Genomic DNA, 20,234 nt, shown 5'->3' with positions numbered 1-20,234 from the left:
CTGTCCCTCATCACTTGCACCAATATTATGCTGTATTAATTATTGTAGCTTTATAATAAGTCTGACTGGTATTTGTTCTGACTTTTACCTTCAACGTTTCTATGTACTTACATTTAACATGTGGCTCTTATTAAAATGTCGTTGAGATTTTTTTATTATTCACTCCAGTAAGCAGCCATTTTCAGACCTGCATCACGGAGGCTGTTTCCACAGACTCTTTTCTTGAAAATTGCCTAAACTTTAAGAAGCCGGCCTCCCAGGGAAGGATTTTATCTTGTCTAAAATTTGTGTCAGCTGAAAAATCACTCTTAGCACATCCCTGAGTGGCAGCTTTATTGATCATTGTGATGCCTGTTTCTCTAGATGGAGTGCACAGCCCCACCGGCCCTCATTCCACAGTTCTCTCCACCAGCTGTATATATGTTCCTCTTCCCCTCCCCACTAGGCCATATTTCCCTGAAAGCCAAGCAGAATTTCCTCACCTTTTCCTGGGTGCTCGATTAATTAGTGAATTAGTTAATTAATTGGGGTCTGTCAACCTTTCCAGCAGCTTTACTTACTCTTGACTTGGGTGGGGTGGGAAGGGGGCCTGGAAAATCGGTCCTCATTCTCGAGGCTGTTCATTCCTCCGCGCTCCCAAATATGACACCGCCAACCAAAGCAGGATGTAAAATGTGACTTGGTTTCCTTTCTGTTGATTAAAGTCTTCAGATGCTGATGGTCTTGGAAGCTCTAGTCCCCTGTTACCTACAAAAGCTAAAGAGGCAGACGTCCCAAGTGGAGACGGTGCCTGCAGCCCGAGAGGAGATCGCTGCCACAGCTGCTCTTGCAACATCCCTGCAGGCCCTTCTGTACAGTGTAGAGGTCCTCACCAGGTAATCCCGCCACAGACATAGTCACAGCCTCACGCGCTATGTGTCTACCAAAAAGAGGAAGAAAAAACACGGCGCCTAAAAATCCCTAAGACCCTGTCTTCACGGGTCGCCCCTTCATGACACGCCCCTGCCCAAACTCAGCCCTTTGTGGCTTAAAATTGCAAACATCCCCTAGGTTGTTTGGATAAATAGTGCTAAGCACTCTGAAGAATTAACAATAATAACAGTGTTAATAATACCATGAACACATCTGCATGTAGCTTGCTGAGTGTCCGTGGCAGTTTTAACCCAGTGGTGAACGAATCTTTGGTGAAATGGCCAACATAGTGAATATGAAAACGTGCTCCATATTTTTATGAGCTTTTACGTTATTTTATGGGACGTGAAATGTCTGTAATTCCAACTAAGCTGTCTTTTATTATTTTACGGTTTGCAAAGAGTTGTGTTTTTTTTAACTGTAATTTCAGAAACTACATAACAAACGTAAATGACAGAATTTTATTCTAATGCTAGAATTCACAGATTCTCTGTGGGGCGAGGCTCTGTGGTGCTGGGACAGGGGCTTGGGGATTTGGGAATGGAAAGGTACACTGACACCAGAGTTCAGCCCTAAACAAAGTACTAAGAAGTTAGCCCTGTCGCAAAGGTCTTGGGTGCAGAAGCAGAAGGCATTGAGAGGCCGGATGGGGATGCAGGGGATGGCGGGCAGACAGAGCGAGAGGAGCGGCAAGAAGTGGAGGCAGGAAGCTACGCAGATGATTGGCTTTCTTTCTCTGTTCCCATCTAAAATTAGCTAGAAGGAGTTATTGTTCCCCGGAGCAGAGGTGGGGAAGCCTTCTTCCTGGGTTGTGTCTGCTCCTCCATCCCATTTGGCCACATCCTTAGCCTAGATTCTGTCTGTGATCTACTCCCACCCAAAAGGCACCAACTCCTCCAGCCCCATCTTGCCCTGTTGACGAGAACTAGCTGAAATCCCTCCATCCAGGAAGGACTTCTCTAGCATGTACCAGCAAGTGAGAGAGGGAGGGAGATTGTGATTCATTAAGTCAATGTATGTTTAGTTTCTAATCATGGGCTACATTGCCAACCTAGGCAAGCAGAGTGTGGCCCAAAAGCCATTGGTAGACTGCCGGTGTTGAAGGGCCCATATGCACCTGGCTGAGGACATGGGGAGTGGTGGACCAGGGAGCCATCGCAAATTGCCTCTTCCAACGGGAACCAGTCCCAAAGCTTTGATGTTGGTTTCATGAAAGTCCTAGGAAGAAGAACATCCTAAGGAGAAATATCATTTATACTCTTCCTTCTGTGCCTCTCTGGTTATACCACTAGTCCCTTCCTGCAGTTAGAGGAGAGAAGAGCAATCAGTTTTTCCCAAGTGCTGCTTTTGTTATTTCTCCTCATATTATGCAATCTCAGGGCTTTCCTCCATTCTATTCTCTTTTATCAGGATGGGTCAATTAACTTATCCAAAACTGACTTACCCAAAATTCCACCAAGAGTGGAATGGATGGAGCACTGACATTTGAAATTCTGTGGCTCTAAATATTCCAGTGCACTTAATATTCTCTTGGCAGAGGGGAGAATTAGCCTCATTGGTCAGCTGGTGATTATTCACAATAAAGTTGGCTTTGCTGTTTTTACAAGAAGATAAGAAGAACCCCATTTCACTTCCATACGCCTAATTTCTTTACTCAGAGTTACTTCAGAGTTACACACAAACTCAGTTACACTTAAATAAGTATATTACAACTATATTAATGTTAGTTTTCTATTGTTATGTAATGTATTAGCACAAATTCAGAGTCATAAAACCAAACACTTGTTATCTCATATTTCCATAGGCCAGAATTCTGGGCAGGCTCAGCTGGTTTCTCTACTCAGGATCTCACAAGGCGGAAATTCAGATGGCAGTCAAGCTGGGCTCTTATCTGAAGGATCTAGGGGAAAAAATTCACTTCCAAGGTCATTTAGAGGTCTTTGGCAAAATCCAGCACCATGCAGCTTTAGGTCTGAGGTTCCCTTTCCTTTCTGTCAGCCAGGGGCCACTCTCCACTTTAGAGGGTACCTGCCTTTCTTCTCACATGTCTCCTTCTGTCTTCCAGCCCACAATGGCACCCTGAATCCTTCTCATGCTTCAAATCTCTCTGTTCCTAGCGAGGGAAAACTGTGCTTTTTTTAAAGGGCTGGTGCAATAGGATTAGGCCTACCCGGATAATTTCCCTCTGGCAGTTTAACAGTTCATAATCACTGGGGTAATATCAGGGGGAGTGCAGTGTCCTGGGGCCATCTTTAAATTCTGCCTTCCACAACAATGGCACAGGAAGAGAAGTTCTAGTGTGATTGTTAAAGCTTACTTTCCAGCCACACCCAGAGTACAGAAAATGAGCATCATAAAAGCAAGCCTGAAAGAGTTCATACAAGCACTTGCTCTGGAAAGCTGCATCATCCTTTCCGTTGCTTTCAGAGGCTGACAGAGAGGCAAAGATTACCTGGGATTTAAAGTAAACCCTGCACGTATAAAATGAGATGATTCAAATAGATTTCTGAGCATCTACATTACACTACATTTATAATAGATACTAATTTACTCACTTCTCTGGGTAGTCTTAGGTATAATTTTGCCTAGAAGGATTCTTTTCATTCTTTGATAGTTTTTCAGAAAAATAAGGTGGTTGATTACAATGTAGGTGGCCAACACGGTATGTATACCTTTTCCTTATTGTCTAGAACGGTTAACTTCCTAGTAACCTATCAAATTGAAAAACGAGCTCTTAACTCTCACTGAATCATATAGACTTAGAAGTCTGAGTTCATAAACGTCTGGTTTGAAGTGTCATTGTTTATTATTCAGAACCAAGAAGTAGAAGAACTAAAATCATGATATGCTGATAGACCCCCCCCCCCCGGGAATCAACGTTCCCTTTAAAGTGCCTCTCAGAACAGAGACGGCAAGAGTGTGACAGAAAAGCCCAACTCAACAGTCTCTTTTTAAGACTCTGTGAGTAATTTAAAACTTATGCGAGCTTCCATAACTTGAGGACTTGGTAAATGTTTCCACTTCTGTTGCTGTTGTTCTGTTTGTGGCGGTTCCTGTCCCTGTTGCAGGCCCATGACAGCCCCGCAGATGAGCAGGTGTGACCAAGGTCACAAGGGAACCACCACAGCCAATCACACGATGTCGTCCGGGGTGAACACCAGGTAATTCACAGGCATTATTCTTCTGTGGTCTCTCAGGGTCATTCAACCTGAATCTCAGCTATTGGGAATGAAAGGAATCTTGAAAATAGTCAATATTGAGTGTGAAACGCTCCGAGGAAAAGAAAGGACGGTGAGAGTTTAGGGTTACAAGGCTTCTTTTGACACTGTCAGAGAAATCCAACCCACCTTCATAAATTGGCATTTGTGTCAGTGTGTTTGCATGAACACACAAGATGTTCTCTGCCGCCTGGGTGGTCTTTGAACTATTCCAGTGCTGTTTCATTCGCCTCTAAGAAAAAAGCAAAGGAAACAATAATAATCAGGCGGTGGTTTCTCATTCCCGGGACAGTTATAGGGGGTCAACTTTCTTTCATCTGGGCAGATTTTCCACAGGCATTTCATCCAAATTTTGACTTAGGTCCTTAAATGATGCTCTCATGGTCCTTGACTTACTCTCCCCTCCCCCCTCCTGTCTTGGGGTAACTCAGACACTGGCTATACTAGTAATACTTACATTGCTTCCGTCTGTGTTAACCTCTAAATACCCGAACACACACACACACAAAAGTTTAATTAGCTTCTTCCTTCAAGGAAGGTTTAAGAGAGGACAAACCCCAAATCAGTTAGAGAAAAAGTTCTTTTCCCAGGATGGAGTAGTTAGTAGGGAGATCTTAAGGAGAAACTTCATAATTTTCCATTCTCTCTGAAGCACAGTTTTAAGAATGTATCATTCTTTATATAAAGTTAATTCCCTGATCATCATTTATATTACAAATCAAACAAATACCAAACCCAACTGTAAGTTAACTGATGTGATGGTTAGCTCATGCCTCAATTTCTCATATTAAGAAAAAATAAATCTATTGTAAATGATATACAGGGGCTAGATTCAACTACCAGGTGAAAGGTACACAGAAAAAGAGAGTTTCTAAAGTCCTATTATTGATCAGTCATAAAGCAATAAGTCTCCAGAACTGAAAGGAAGTCTGCCATATTTCCTCTAATCCCCAGAAACAGAGCACATGGTATTAAAATGGTAACTTAGATTCATTTTACTTTCAAAGTTTTTCAAAAGTCCCCTCATTTGGCTACATTCCATGACTTTGTGTTTTTATAATATGTATTTCTACAAATTGTATACCAATGGGATGGCTTTCATAGCAGCTATAATTGCAACATGTGTGTGCGGTAGCCAAGTGAAATATAAAGACTTTATATTTTAGGATTAGTCTGTGTGCATTTGTGAGCTTATCAAAATGTGTAGCTTCAAGGCTTTTTCATAAGAAACAGTCCTTAAGAAGCCCCGCCATAGGGCCCCTGTACTTGATCTTGTCCTTACGCAGACTGTTCTTCTGATTCCCAGGTACCAGGAACAAGGCGCCAAACTACACTTTATCAGGTACAGAGAGACAAGCCCTGATTTCATACTAATTCTGACATCTTGTAATGATTGCCTTTTGAGCCGGGTTATGGTTCCGTTAGATTTCATTTAATTAATGCATGGCATACTGTTTCTGGGTAAATCCTCAGGAAGTGGCTCATATAAAGCCATTTGCAATTTGGGATGGCAATCTCTTCTAGGGTGTTACACTTTCTTTACCCTTCAGATGAGGTTCTCCTCATGAACGTATATGATACATAATATAAGGAATCGTACATTTTTCGTCAGTGTGATGCACATACACACACACACACACACACACACACACACACACACACACACCCCTTTTCAGACCCCCAGTTAACATTTTATAATTCCCCAGGGAAAATCTTCACTTACTGGAGGAAGGGCAAGGCCTTCCCAGAGAGGAACTGGATGAACGAATTGCTCGGGAGGAGTTCAGAAGACCTCGGGAGTCCCTGCTGAATATTTGTACCGAATTTTACAAGCACTGTGGGCCAAGGCTGAAGATCTTGCAAAACCTGGCTGGGGAGCCGCGGGTTACTGCCCTGGAGTTGCTGGATGTGAAGTCACACATGAGGTATTATCCCTGCTTCTCCTGCTTTTGAGTGTGAATGCAGCTTGGGACGTGTGTTTGGGGGTGTGGGTGCCGGGGGAGGCGGTCTCTCAGGATAAGAAGTTGGGCACTCAGAATGATTTGTTTCTTGTGGCTTTGGATGGATTTCATATAGACCATCCAGGAAAATGTATATTCAGTCTATCAAAAAGGATCTCAGGGTAGACAGGGGGAGAGTACTCTCAAAGACAGAAAGGCATAGTTCACATATTTGCTCCTCAATAAAAGAGAGTAAAAGGGAAATTTCATCACCTAAATTCTTAGAAAGGTAGCCTTCATCCAAGCACTATTTACTGCCCGGGATCTAACTTTTCACAAGAACCCAGTGTTTCCCCTCTATCAGTTTACAAGAAAAAAAAAAAAAATCACTACTGTTTTCTGCCCAAAGACTTGCTCTGTTCCTGCACTACCTGGGGACTCAGTAATGAGCCCTGCAGGGAAGTGAGCTAGTTTTAACTCTGAGCTACGCTTTGCTCAGGTCTTTTTACACACATTGTGCATGATAGCCTTCCAATGTTTCACACAAAAAGTGTCCTGCTGGAAATTCTGATCTGGACAAGGCCAGTCATCGTTTAAAAATTCTTACTGTTGTTGTGCCAGGGAGAGGCTCTAGAATTGCAGGTCTGTGCCTTCATATTTCCTTCTTCCTATGGTGATGTCATATGTCACTTGTTGTCGTAAATCATGAAGTCTGTGTCTGTATTCTCAGATTCTTAAAAGAAACATGATTCCAGATCTTCTGTTCAGATTTGTAACAATTTGTAAAAGGTCCTAAAATTTCCTTGAAAGGAAAATTCCATGGGTAACAAAATATTCACTCGAAAAGTTTAGTATACTTATAAAGCTAAAGGGAGAGTTAGGTTCTAGCCATTCAGGAATAACACTGCTATTTGGCAAAACATGCTGGTTCCCTGATTGCCGTCAACTTTTTTCTTAAAATTATCCCTTGAAAATTTTAGAAATTACTAAGTGAGTGAAAATGAGAGTCCATAAATGTAGAGAGAAGACAGACTCTTTTTCCTCCAGGCTAATTTCACATTCTCTGAGTTGTTGGCACACACCCATGCTCCCACTGTACAGAAATGGGGAAGAGCTTATTTCACATGGAGAATTTCAGCACCTACACTGGAAAGGGGAGGAAAATTTGGAATATTAAGAGCCTGTTGCCATAGCAACTGCTCCATTCAGTCAGTCCATCTCTCCTCCTTTCCCACTGATGATGGCTAATAGACCCAAGTAATCCTGTGAACAGAGCAACATCACCTTCCTAGAATCAGAGTGTCACTACTACCACCCGCCATTTTGTGGTGGGGGTGAAGGGACAATATTCCTAAAAGATGGTGAGAGAGAGAGAGAGAGAGAAGATCAGGATCATGGTTTAGAAACTGTCCTATAATTTGACCATTTATAACTACACTTCTTAAGGCATTTGGAGGAAGGGGAGAGTGTTAGTTAGAGAGATCTGGAGCTCTTTCTAGAGGCCAAACCCTGTTAAAAGTTAAATGAGCTGGAGTTCAAATGACTTACGTCAGTGCCCTGGCACTGAGTTAATAGAGTTCAACAGATACTGATGCTAATGAGTATGATCCAAATACTATGCTGGACACTGGGAATGTAAAATAAAGTCCTGGTCCTCCCCATGACCACAGTCTAGCGCAAGCAGCACACAAAGAAAGTAAGTACAGTGCATTATTGCAAGTACTATATATCATATGTATATATCTATGTATTTATCATTTTACAGAATAATTGAGGCAACTTAGAAAATTAAACAAAGGGAGGCATCTGGGTGGCTCAGTTGGTTAAGCGTCCGATGCTTGATTTTGGCTCTGGTCATGATCTCAGGGTTGTGAGATGGAACCCTACATCAGGCTCCGTGCTCAGCAGGGAATCTGCTTCTCTCCCTCTCCTTCTGCCCCTCCCCACACACTCTCTCTCTCAAATAAATAAAGTCTTTTAAAAAAAGAAAATTAAACAAAGGGGTAGAATATACAAATCAGAGAGTCAGAACAAAGTGGAGAATGAGTGAGGAAATAATTATGTTTATGATACTATTAACACAGGAAATCTATATGATTTGATCAGATTAGATGCTATTCATGACCATAAATTTGATTTTGAGCTTCCAAGTTGTCAAAGCAATGAGGAGGAAATGACCAATTACAAAATCATAGTGTCGATAAGGGAAAAACAACTAGTTTTGTTTGATAAAAAATGACTTTTTTAAAATACAGAGAATAAAAAAATGTCTCCTGGTTGGCATTTGTTAAAAGGAAAGAGTGGTGTGATGAACAACGCCCCTGTGTAGATAAAGTGTTAGTTTCACATGGCTGGAAGCCTGTCAGTACTGAAAGTTGGCATAACATCATAATGCAATTCATCAAAAGCAACCTATCTGACGCCAAGATAATGTCATTCAAAAGCACAATTATTTCACTGCCTATTGGAGGATAGGCAGAATTTTTACTGCCCGGAAATAGACTACATGACCTCTATTAATGCAATTTCTCACAACAAGCTTTTGATTAAAAAAAAAAAAAGGACCTGTCATGATCTCTGGCCAGAGATATTCTATGTTGCTAAGTAAAGATAGACCCATATATTTTGACCTTGCACCAATCAAAAGGTATAATTTAGATTTTTGCTTATAAGTTAAATATACATTTGGATATATGCAAAAGCCAGAACTGTGGGCACATAGGTCATGTTTAAAGTCATAAGAATGGATAGTATCCCTCAAGGAGAGAAGACTGATAAAAACAGGAATGGCATGGTAGAAGAGATAGAGGAGATATTTACATGAAGTCTTTGATTCAAGCCAGAGAACCAATAGGCAGTGCAAGAGGCAATCTGTACTCCTGTGTTAGCAAAATATATGTTTTGGGGTTTTTATGTTTTTTGTTTTTTGGGGTTTTTTTTTGACTATAAGGATCTCTGATTAGATAGTCTCTGCCCTAAGGGAATTTAATGCTTCATTTGCACAAATCAGAGCTGCCAAAGTACATATATATATATATATATATATATATATATATATATGTATGTATGTAGCAGGATAATGAGATCTGCAAGTCCAACTCTCTCTCTCTCTTCTCCCTCCCACTCTCCCTTTGTCCCTCTCTCTCCATCTCTCCCCTCCCTGCCTCCCTCTCTTCAACTCTCCCTCTCAATGGGAAAATCTCTTGTGTTCTCACTGGGAAATGACCATAGGAATATTTTTTTACCAAGAGGTTATCCACGTGCTAGTACAACAAAGACTATATTAAAGGAAATGTTTGTGTTACACTCAATGCAAATTCATTTTTAGCACCATCAGGGATTAGAGAAATTCAGGCAGTAATGCATAAAATGACTCAAATTCAGTTCTAAATATTGGACTTTTTTGCTTGAAATAGACAGATTGATCCTTTCTCAAGCATTTCTCAATGTTGTCTGTAAAATAATAAGGGAAAAGAAATATGTGCATATAAGATATGCTCCTATCTGTCATACAAACAACCTAAAAAGTAAAGAATTTTCTGCATGGCACATTTGCAAGAAAGAGATAAACAGAAGAACGCACAGGCTGTTTCAAATGATTTAAGACATGCACATTCACACACAATTTCCAGAAGGACACTGTGAACGCTCAATCTGGAGAGAAGACGATAACTATTTCTTGGTTATGAAGGGTTGCTATGGAGAAGATGACTTGAATTCATGCTTCCAGACTAAGCCGAGATGGATGAAACTGAGGGAGTTGGGGAACCAGCTATGAGGAGAGCTTCTTAGAGTGTAGACCTCCAAGGATGGTGAGGGTGGTGAGAGCAGCCTTACGCAGTGGTGAATTCTCCATCCGGGGTGCCAGTAAGATGAAGTTATTGTAGAGCAATCCACGTGTTAGAGAGACAGTGGCTTGGCTGTGATTCCTAAATCAGAGTGCCTGTCAGAATCACCTAGGAGCTCTTACACTATAAGTCCTTTCAAGCATTTGTCCTGTCTCTTCTGGAGTAATCAAAGAGAAATTTTTCCTTATTAAAATGCTATAGATAATACATGAGAAAAGGAATGACACAATATTGCTAGTGTGCTACTTCTAATGAATTAATGGATCTGTGCAGTGATCACTAGTGACCACTAACATCATAAAGAGTGACAAGCAGGAATCATGTGTCACCTGTGAAATACGCTTGCCAGAAAAATCAAAACCTAACTTAATCTAACCCCTAGTCTAACTGCCAATTGAATTAAATATGGAAACAATGGGATAGATTAAATGATAGCAAGGAGATTCAATCAGCAAAATCTAGAGTGTGGAAAATGCTACTTGACAGCCAATTTCCTCAAGAAATAAATTATAAGAACATTAAAAAAAAAAAGCAGCAGAGGGGAAGCCTATATATTAGAAGAGACTTAAGAGAAATATCAACCAACTGAAATTTATGAGGCTTATTTAATTCTGATTTGTTTAAAGAAAAGTTTATTTAAGAATTAGGAAATAGGGTGGGAATTTTGAAAACTGACTGGATATCTTTCTTTTTATAGGAATTATTTTTAACCTGTTAGCTGTCATAATTGTATTGTGGTTAATTTTTTTAAGTCCTTAATCTTAGAGACACATACTGAAGTATATGCACTGATAAAATGATTTGATGCTTGGGATTTACTTCAAAGGAGTTCAGGGTAGTGGAGGGGGCAGTGATTGTGGGTATAAATGAAACCCAAGCGGCTATGAGTTGAACATTGTTCAATCTGGATGATGGTTACATGAGGGATGCATTATATACTTGCCTCTCTACTTTTGTGTGTGCGTGTGTGTATATATATATTCAAATTTTTCAAAATTAAGGTAAAAAATATGCAGATTTCTGGGCCCAATCCTTGGAAATTCGTATTCATTAAATCTTGGGTGGGGCTTGAGAAATGATATCTTTTATTTCTACTTTAAGCTGAATTTTTTTAAAGTAAGAGGATCCAGTCAGAGGTTCAACATATGGAACCCCACTCCCTCAGGGATATTAAGATCTCTTTCAACCTTAAGATTGAGGATTATACTTTCTGGGCTTTTCCAAGGCAAATTTGCTTCAAAAAAAAGTAGAAAATCTTGGGGCGCCTGGCTGGCTCAGTCAGTGGCACATACAACTCTTGATCTCAGGGTTGTGAGTTCGATCCCCATGTTGGGTATAGATATTACTTTAAAATAAAGTCTTTAAAAAAAAAGGGAAGAAAAAATAGAAAAGCCTATTTCTGATGTCCCTTTATCTGGAATATCCTCTTCTCCTTAAGTAACAGTTCCAAAAACCCTCAGTGTATGGATGCCTCCTGAGAGCACCATGCACAAGTGCACTTCTAGGCAACATTAGGCCTCTCTATTCCCCTTTCTTATCAGAATCTCCCTGTCCTGCATTCTACTTCCGTAGGATACTTTGGATGCCTGACTATACATATGCTGATTCAAGCCAAAGATTCAAATAATTAGTGAGAGTGGCTTAATTACCCTTCTTAAATTTGTTTTCAAAGGAATTTCTAGTACCTTAAAGAATATTGACATTTCAGCCACTGTGATAAGAATCTTGGATATATTTTTTAGAATATAGGATTTTTTTCTGGAAAAAAAAGATCAAGCTCAAATCATACAGCATAGATGCAAGATATTACCATGAATGGGTGGGTGTTCATGGCCTCTTACTATCATCTTCTACACATTCTGCAACTACTCAGTGTATTTGGTAGGGAAGAATCGTAAAATTTAATGCTTTCTTTTTTTTTAAGATTTTAAGTAATTTCTACACCCATTTTGGGGCTCAAACCCCCAACCCTGAGATCAAGAGCCACATACTCCTCTGACGAAGCCAGCCAGGCACCCCTAAAGTGCTTTCTTCTTAAAGGAACCCCCCATGCACTATTGGTGAGAATGAAAACTAGTGCAGTCACTGTGGAAAACAGTTTGGGGCGCCTGGGTGGCTCAGTTGTTAAGCGTCTGCCTTCGGCTCAGGTCATGATCCCAGGGTCCTGGGATCGAGCCCCGCATCGGGCTCCCAGCTCCGCGGGAAGCCTGCTTCTCCCTCTCCCACTCCCCCTGCTTGTGTTCCCTCTCTCGCTGTGTATCTCTCTGTCAAATAAATAAAACCCTTTAAAAAAAAAGAAACAATTTGAAGTTACCTCAAAAAATTAAAAATAGTATTACCCTGTGAGCCAGTAATTCCCCTACTAGTTATTTACCCAAAGAAAATGAAAACACTAGTTTGAAAAGATAAATGCACCCCTATGTTTATTGCAGCATTATTTACAATAGCCAAGATATGAAAGCAACCCAAGTATCCATCCATAGATGAATGGATAAAGATATATATATAATGGAATATTACTCAGCCATAAAAAAGAATGAAATTTTGCCATTTGCGACACCATGGATGGATCTGAAGGGTATAATGCTAAGTGAAATAAGTCAGAGAAAGACAAATCCCATAAGTTTTCACTAATATGTGTAATTTAAGAAACAAAGTGGGGCGCCTAGATGGCTCAGTCAGCTAAGCATCCACTCTTGATTTCAGCTCAGATCATGATCTCAGGGCTTTGAGATCAAGTCCCGAGTTGGCTCAGTGCTGAGTGTGAAGCCTGCTTAAGATTCTTTCTCTCCCTCTCCCTCTGCCCCTGCTCACTTGCTCTTTCTCTCTCTCTCTCAAAAAAAAAAGAAGGAAGGAAGGAAAGAAAGAAAGAAAGAAAGAAAGAAAGAAAGAGAAAGAAAGAAAGAAAAAAGAAAAAAGAAAAAAGAAAGAAAGAAAAAGAAACAAAGGAACAAAGAAAAAAGAGACAAACCAAATAACAGACTCTTAGCTATAGAGAACAAACAGATGGTCACCAGAGGGGAGGTGGGTGGGGGGATGGGTGAAAGAGGTGATGGGGATTAAGGAGCGCACTTGTTATGATGAGCACTGAGTAATCTATAGAATTGCTGAATCGCTATATTGTACGCCTGAAGCTAGTGTAACACTGTATGTTGACTATACTGGAATAAAATTAAAGTTAAGTAAAATGAAAAATTTGGTTAAAAGATAAATAAACTGCTTTTTCCTTCACATAAAATTAAATTCAGTTGGCTTTTTAAGATCATGAATGCCATTATATTTGTATTATTTGGAAGTTGATAATCCATGTCTAGTTTTGAAGTTTTTTCAGTTAACCAGCTATTTCATTTACCTGAAACCAGTCCTGTTGGTCAGTTCACCCTCAGGGAATCCTGTACGTAGGACACAGAGTGTGGACCTGTGTCTGGTGACAGACCCTGGGCTACATTTGGAGGAAGTGCTTTTCCTTTTGCAGTCCCTGTGTGGAACTGAGTTGGAAAATTTGAGAGGAGGAGACAACCCAAACCAAAACCATCCAGACAATCCAATTAGGTCAATTATATAAAAACAAACAAACAACAAAAACAGCAGAGCAGGAGGATCCATGTATAAGACAAAAAGAGAAGACACTTTGAAGGAGAGAAAGGGAAATGGGTTTGAAGAACTCCTTACACTCCAATAAAAACCAATACTACATTTTATAAAATGCCTTTGACTTTGACTATGGGCAGTGAGGGAGCTAGGAAGCCATGAAGCTTACTTGGACACTTGATATTAGTGATTTTGTTATACATTATAGTTTAGATTCTCTTTTATACGCATATATGTGTGTATATATATGTACCTTTTATATATATGTATGTGGGTATGTACTTGTATGTGTGTATATATATACACATATATATATATATCCTCATATACATATGCATGTATACATATTCTCTAGATATGTTTGGCCTGACAATCTCTCTGGGTTTTAGTTTCCTCTTCAGATACTATTCACCTTTACTCTCTGGAATAGTCAATGATTCTCTGTTAATATGTATGTGCAGGTATCCAATGTATTGGCACATGCAAGAAGAGCTGAGGGGTAGAAGGTAGAGGGAAGAATGTTTTTAGTTCAGGGAGCTGAGGTGCTGAAAGGAGGGTGATTAACATGATGCTGTGTGAGAAAAATTCCCATTGTGGCATTCTAAGCTTATTCTTCGAAAAAAAATTAGGTTGGCAGAAATTGCACACTCCCTTCTGAAGTTGGCACCATACGACACCCAGACAATGGAGAGCCGTGGGCTTCGGCGCTACATCATGGAGATGCTACCCATTACCGACTGGACAGCCGAGGCAGTGAGGCCAGCCCTTATCCTCATTTTAAAGAGACTGGATAGAATGTTCAACAAAATTCATAAGATGCCTACTTTGAGGTGAGGAGGCCTCCTGGTCAGCTGTTAATATTACAAGCTTCAAAGTTAGGGTTTATCATCCTTTAAGATGGTGGCACAATCTGGATTTGAACAGATGACTTGAAAGTTTTCTGTTGGTATATGTGCATAGCTAACCAGGTATATGAATGTATAAGTAGTAGGGTCTACGTTTCGAAGAAATAATCTATTCTTTCAAATTATATGTGTTCATCTTGAAAAATCTGTTCATATCTTAGCTATCATGTTCCTCATCCGACACACATAAGAAATTCAGTGAGTATCCTTCAATTTCTTTTGAAATAAGGCAGGGTGTGGCTTACAAATAAAACAACTGAGGAGAAAAGAAAAATTAATTCAATGTTCAAAAAATACTGGCTTTGACATAGTTTAGAGAAATGACAAATCTTAACAGTAAGCAGCCATGTAGCAGCTGGAAAAAATCCCACGATTAATAACAAAGACCTAAGTTTCACCATTTCATCTAATTCAGGGTGGTATGAAATTAACATGATTACCCTTTGATCTCTGTTCAGTAACCTGAAATATCCACTGATAGCCTCCCTATCTGTGCAAGCGTGCCTCGGAACCAGACCATCTGGAGATCTGAGTCCAGTTTGGAGACCTACGAGCAGACAGTTCAACTGGCTAAATGTTGATAAGCCTACAAACTCAGGAGTTTCAAGTTTGAGTTAATGAGAGCATTTTCTGTCCCTTTAAACTTAACCCAAAATCAATGCAACTCTTGCCGAAGAATTTGTAGTGCTTAGCATTCCATTTGTCAGAATTTTCCCAGGTGTTAGCCTGTGTTCTTCTTCATTTATGTAGTGGTCAGGAGTTGTTGGAATTATAAAAAAGAAATTGAAAGATTTCATTCAGTAATTGATATTTTGTTCCTGTATTCTTTTATAACGTGATGACGAATGCCTACACATTGGTTATTTATTTCAGTGGCATGGAAATGTCTGTCCTTACAGCACACCTACTTTTTTTAATGGTCTCAGTGGAACGTTTGTGCCTATTGGCAAATGGCCACTCTTAAAATTCTTACAAGGGTGTGTCAAAATAAATTCTTTTTCTTAAATAACCTTGTACATAAAGATGTCAAACATCTCCATAGGTTGACTCATTTGTCATATAATCAAGCCCAGTTGTAAAGAACATCATGCTTCCTAAAAGTACATGGGTTAATTGTAGGTAACCTCTTTGGGGTGCATCCTGAGAATTTGAGGTTGCCTTGGATTTAATTTCTTCCGTTGATCTCAGTTCAACAAGGGAAAAGTTGACTGAAACTGACCTTGTGGGTTACTTGAGAATCAGGATATCAGTATATCCTCATTTATGAACATTTCCATTTTGTCATTGTAGAAATTCCATTTTGGTAGGAAATATAAGCTTAGGAATTGTTTCTGGGATAATATGAGAAATAGTGCTGATATCATTAAAACCCAACCTGTTTATTTGGGGGCCATGGAGATGGCTCTTTCTGGTACTGAGACAGAGACTGGACTGACTTTTATTACAGAAAATCCCATGTTCATCTAATTGGGTTTAGATTTATACCATTTATATGACCCTAGAAAGTAGCCCCAAAAATATCATTTCTTAGAGGCCGAGAAAGAACACTTGTTAAATGAACTATTTTCTTCTAATGTCATGTTTTTGGCAGGAGTTAAACCATATAAATCTAATAAGTTGTATCCTGGTATAAAAGCTGATGAGATCAATTGTAGTCTGATCAATAGATTTCAGAAATGCAGCCTGCGGTCAGATTAGTTCTGTTGGGAGTCATGGCCCCCAGGATGGGTTACCTAAAATTGCAGTCTTCTACACCTCTCTCAAAGCTAAAACCAGGAAACTTAAAATGCAACCCATTCATCATCTCTGTTTTTTCTTCAATAGATTTTGTCTCATTAGTCGAGTGGGGCAGGAGTGCCTCTGCTACGTTTTCAGTATCTTCTTTCCTTCCCAGTGTGCTCTGTGCTTTTGGAACAACATGGGTAAACTTCATCCCGTGTGAAGCACTTTGTTGTCTCAGACACCCGTCTTGTCTTAGATGGCGTCAGAATCACTGTCTCGTTCACTTGTTTCAGATGGCCTCCAGAAGGGAGCTACGCTGCTAACAGCTCCTATATTGTATTCCAGGCGACAGGTTGAGTGGGAGCCTGCCAGCAATTTGATTGAAGGGGTTTGTTTGACACTTCAGAGGCAGCCAATCATATCCTTCCTGCCTCACCTTAGGTCACTGATCAATGTCTGTGTCAATCTGGTGAGTAGCCAAGTGGCAATCTTATGAAACTTTGCAAAAATGTCACTCTGCTATTGATTTCTCTGACTTGAAGATTTACAGGTCAACCACTTTGTACCCCTACCCACCCACAAAAACAGACGGCTCAGGTGACACTGAAAATAGGGAGGTACATTTCAAGGTGGTGCGTGGGGAGATGAGGGGCCCATCCCTACACAGATGGGATTTTGGTGTGCTGCTTCCCACGCGCTACTTTGACAATGGGCCTCTTCAAGTTGCGCTGAGAGTTGAGGGCTGCCAGTTGGAGAGTGGGGTGGCGGAGACCGCACAATTGGCTAGAAGTTGAGGTCATCCGGTGTGGGGGAGTTTAAAGTGCAAAGAGAACATTTTTTTTCTTTTTTAAGTGCAAAAGGACACTATGAGTTGGCCAGTCTAGGATTTATGGGAAGAAAAAAAAAATTTTTATCATTGATGTAATATCTAGAGTCTGGTCCTCACAAGGTTTTGTACGATGTAGAAATCATGTGAGAGCATCTCATTGAGTAGGATCTGCTGCTTACCTAGTTGAGCAATAACTCTATAGCTGGAATGCCTAGTACACGTAGCGTTATGCCATCATCATCATCGTCACTGCCAGCTCCATCTTAAAGAACTGTGGGCTGCATTCCTTTGAATCCACCAGTAAGTATGTCCAATCTCCTGATTAGAAGAGTTTTTGGTTCATCTCCCATTATTTACATAGTTAGCTATAAACAACATTCTACAAAACCTTGGCCGAATCCAGTGTCACATTCGATCGGACTCCAGACATTACATGCCTTCCACAGAAGGCGATGAGAGCAGACTGAAAGTAACATGTCCAACCTTCAAATTATTATTATTATCATCATTATTACTTTATTATCATCATTATGATTATTGAATGAGACTCCCTTACTTACGGTCGCATGAAATTGCAATAGTCAAGGCTGGTCATGTGCTCTGTTTGTATTTCAGGTGATGGGAGTGGTAGGACCTTCCAGTGTTGCTGATGGATTACCCCTTCTTCATCTCAGCCCTTATCTCTCACCACCTCTGCCCTTCAGCACAGCTGTTGTCCGGCTTGTAGCATTGCAGATACAGGTGTGACTGCCTTACCTGTTTGTCACGCTCATTAAGTGGCTGGTTGAGGCACCAGATCATGGTGTTCTCTTTTCTTTTTCTGCAAAGGCTGGGCAAAATCTGTGAAACAAAAGTATAAACAGCTCCAAACTTTTACGGGTTTAGAGCTTCAGTCCTGAGCTTGGCCCTGAGTTGTGCTTCTGTAATTCTTCTCGAGATCTCAAAAATAGCAGAGTCGTGTGGTCCTGCCACAACGTCAGGAACCACGGAAGTCATTTCAAATGTGTGCAAAACCTTAGGAAAATAATGGCTCACAGATAATCAGCTCACAATTGTTAATTAAAAGACACAGAAATATTCAAAGTCTGGTTTTAAATTATTTGCAGAAAGAATTGCAATATAAAATTCTTTCAAATGTTACTACTAGGCTTTGAGTATCTTAATTTACTTTAATGATTGTGGGTTGAATATTGTGGTTGCTTTTTTTTTTTTTTTTTGCTTTCCCAGTGATTTTATTTCTTAAAATTAAAATATTTATTCCCAAGGCAAAAAGTACAAAATGCCAATTCCCCTGCCTCTTTCTGTGTGTCACCTAATTTTAGAGAGTGGTAGATCATCAGAAAGCTCTGTGACTAATGGGAAATATACAACTGATGTAAATGGATAATGACACATCCATGATCTGACAACTTGATGGTCCATCATCCAGAGAATGGGTGATGGTAGAAAAGAAATTAAGCAAGAGCTTTGGCTACCATGCAGAAAGGAAACAATGATCCCTAAAGTGATCCATGTTTATGACCTGTGTACAGAGATCATTTCTTTCTTTCTATATTACCTATTCGTTTCTGGTTTGGAGGAGACCTTGTGCAAAGGTCAGAGGACTTTTAAATAACTCCCAAATGGAATAGGTGGCAAGTTCTCATTTTCTTCTTTCTCTTTTACCTCTAAAATATTTATTGGTGGACACATGGAGCAAATGAATGGGGATATTCGGTTGCTTTTGTACCAGACCAAAAGTATTACAATTTTGCATTTAATATTCAAGATGTTACTGTTTTTTTAGGTATATAACTCTCAGTTATGGCAAGCAAATGGTAAAGTATCAGTTTTGAGTGAATCTTGCACACGGCGCAATTGAACTCATAGTTTCCAGGAGCAGCCAACAGGGAGTCACCGCCTCCATCGTGCTGTGTAAAAACAAACATACCAAATGGGTGTGGGGGTCAATTAATCTTTTTTTTCTATTATTGCTGCACAGGCTTTAAAAGAAGATTTTCCCTTAAGCCATGTGATCTCCCCATTCACCAATCAAGAGCGAAGGGAGGGGATGCTTTTAAATCTACTCATCCCATTTGTGCTCACAGTAGGATCTGGAAGCAAAGGTCTGATTAATTTAACTAAAGGGAATTTATCATTGTTGTGTTTTCTTAAGTGTCAGGCTGTTATTTCTCATTCTTTTTCCCATGAAGGCCGTTACTGAAGTCGACCCGAATGATTTAAACAGGGTTATCTTAGGAAATAGAGGTTTTCTTTCATTTCAGTTTAGCTACCCTGGGTCAAGAGTTTCTCTGCTCCACTTCTTAGAAGATACGTCCTTCAGTACAGCAAAAATTGGGAGACCATTGTTTCCATAAGAAAATGGTATTAACTGAAATACAGTGTGGTGTGAATTGACAAGTGAATGGACTTTATAATTTGCTGCCGTTAGGGTTAGCCTAAACCTTACCACTGCCATTACATTTCAATCTGTTTTCATTACTCTTCCTTCTTGGGGGATTTTTCTTTTAGGAAAAGCTTATCTCAAATGTAAAGACAATATGTTATGAGTATTTGAGCAGAAAAAAGAAAGGAGATTGAAATGGTAAGCAGAGATTTGGCTAAGAACACAAGCCCTTGGGTGCTGACTATGGACAGAACACCCAGGATCAGGAATACGGTTTCTGTCCAGAGGAGAAGCTGTACTTGGTGGGGAAACACCCAAATTTCTAGGGTGTTCTAGTTTGGAACTGGAAAGAGAGCTGAATTTTTCTGGGTCTAACATGGAAAGTCTAGCTCGTGACTTGCTTCTCTTTCCACTTCCCTCTTCCGAACTCTGCACTATAGACAGCCCATGGCTCGAACAGCCCGAGGTGCAGTTGCTCCTGCAGACGGTCATTAACGTGCTCCTGCCACCGCGGATCATCAGCACGTCCAGGAGCAAGAACTTCATGTTGGAGAGCTCCCCCGCCCACTGCTCCACCCCGGGGGATGCGGGCAAAGACTTGCGCAGGGAGGGCCTGGCCGAGTCCACCAGCCAAGCCGCATACTTGGGTGGGTACTCTCCCCACACCCCCCTCTCTCTCCGTGTATGTGTGTTTGTGTGTGTATATGTATGATGTTATTGAGTTATGTGACACCTTGACTCAAAAACGATTTTAAAAGACCTCAATCCACAAAGTATTTGAAGAAGCCACTTGAGCAAGTAAGAAGCATCACCCTTGCAAAAGAGTCTGTACACATATGCCAGTAAACATATGCCAAAAACCAAAGTACTTTCCTCTCTGTGG

At 40.3% G+C, this 20,234-nt stretch overlaps 1 protein-coding gene across 5 annotated transcripts in view; it reads left to right on the top strand.

The window, feature by feature from the left end:
• UNC80 (unc-80 subunit of NALCN channel complex) overlaps positions 1-20,234 on the top strand; it is a 225,172-nt gene that overhangs the window by 182,799 nt on the left and 22,139 nt on the right. For 4 of the 5 annotated variants that reach the window (XM_028112210.2, XM_088022040.1, XM_028112209.2 and 1 more), the window contains 9 exons: positions 705-875; positions 3,981-4,073; positions 5,437-5,472; positions 5,837-6,055; positions 14,139-14,339; positions 16,482-16,605; positions 17,581-17,706; positions 18,947-19,070; positions 19,792-19,998. In XM_028112210.2, the coding sequence (XP_027968011.1) occupies positions 705-875; positions 3,981-4,073; positions 5,437-5,472; positions 5,837-6,055; positions 14,139-14,339; positions 16,482-16,605; positions 17,581-17,706; positions 18,947-19,070; positions 19,792-19,998 (1,301 nt within the window). The remainder of the gene's footprint in view (positions 1-704; positions 876-3,980; positions 4,074-5,436; positions 5,473-5,836; positions 6,056-14,138; positions 14,340-16,481; positions 16,606-17,580; positions 17,707-18,946; positions 19,071-19,791; positions 19,999-20,234) is intronic. The other variant, XM_088022041.1, reaches the window with a different exon arrangement.

Source organism: Eumetopias jubatus, unplaced genomic scaffold (genome assembly GCF_037043125.1).
Source record: "Eumetopias jubatus isolate StellerSeaLion01/CBP00866 unplaced genomic scaffold, mEumJub1_p1.0 scaffold_3, whole genome shotgun sequence".
Classification (NCBI taxonomy): domain Eukaryota; kingdom Metazoa; phylum Chordata; class Mammalia; order Carnivora; family Otariidae; genus Eumetopias; species Eumetopias jubatus.
This window is presented reverse-complemented; position numbering and strand designations above follow the sequence as displayed.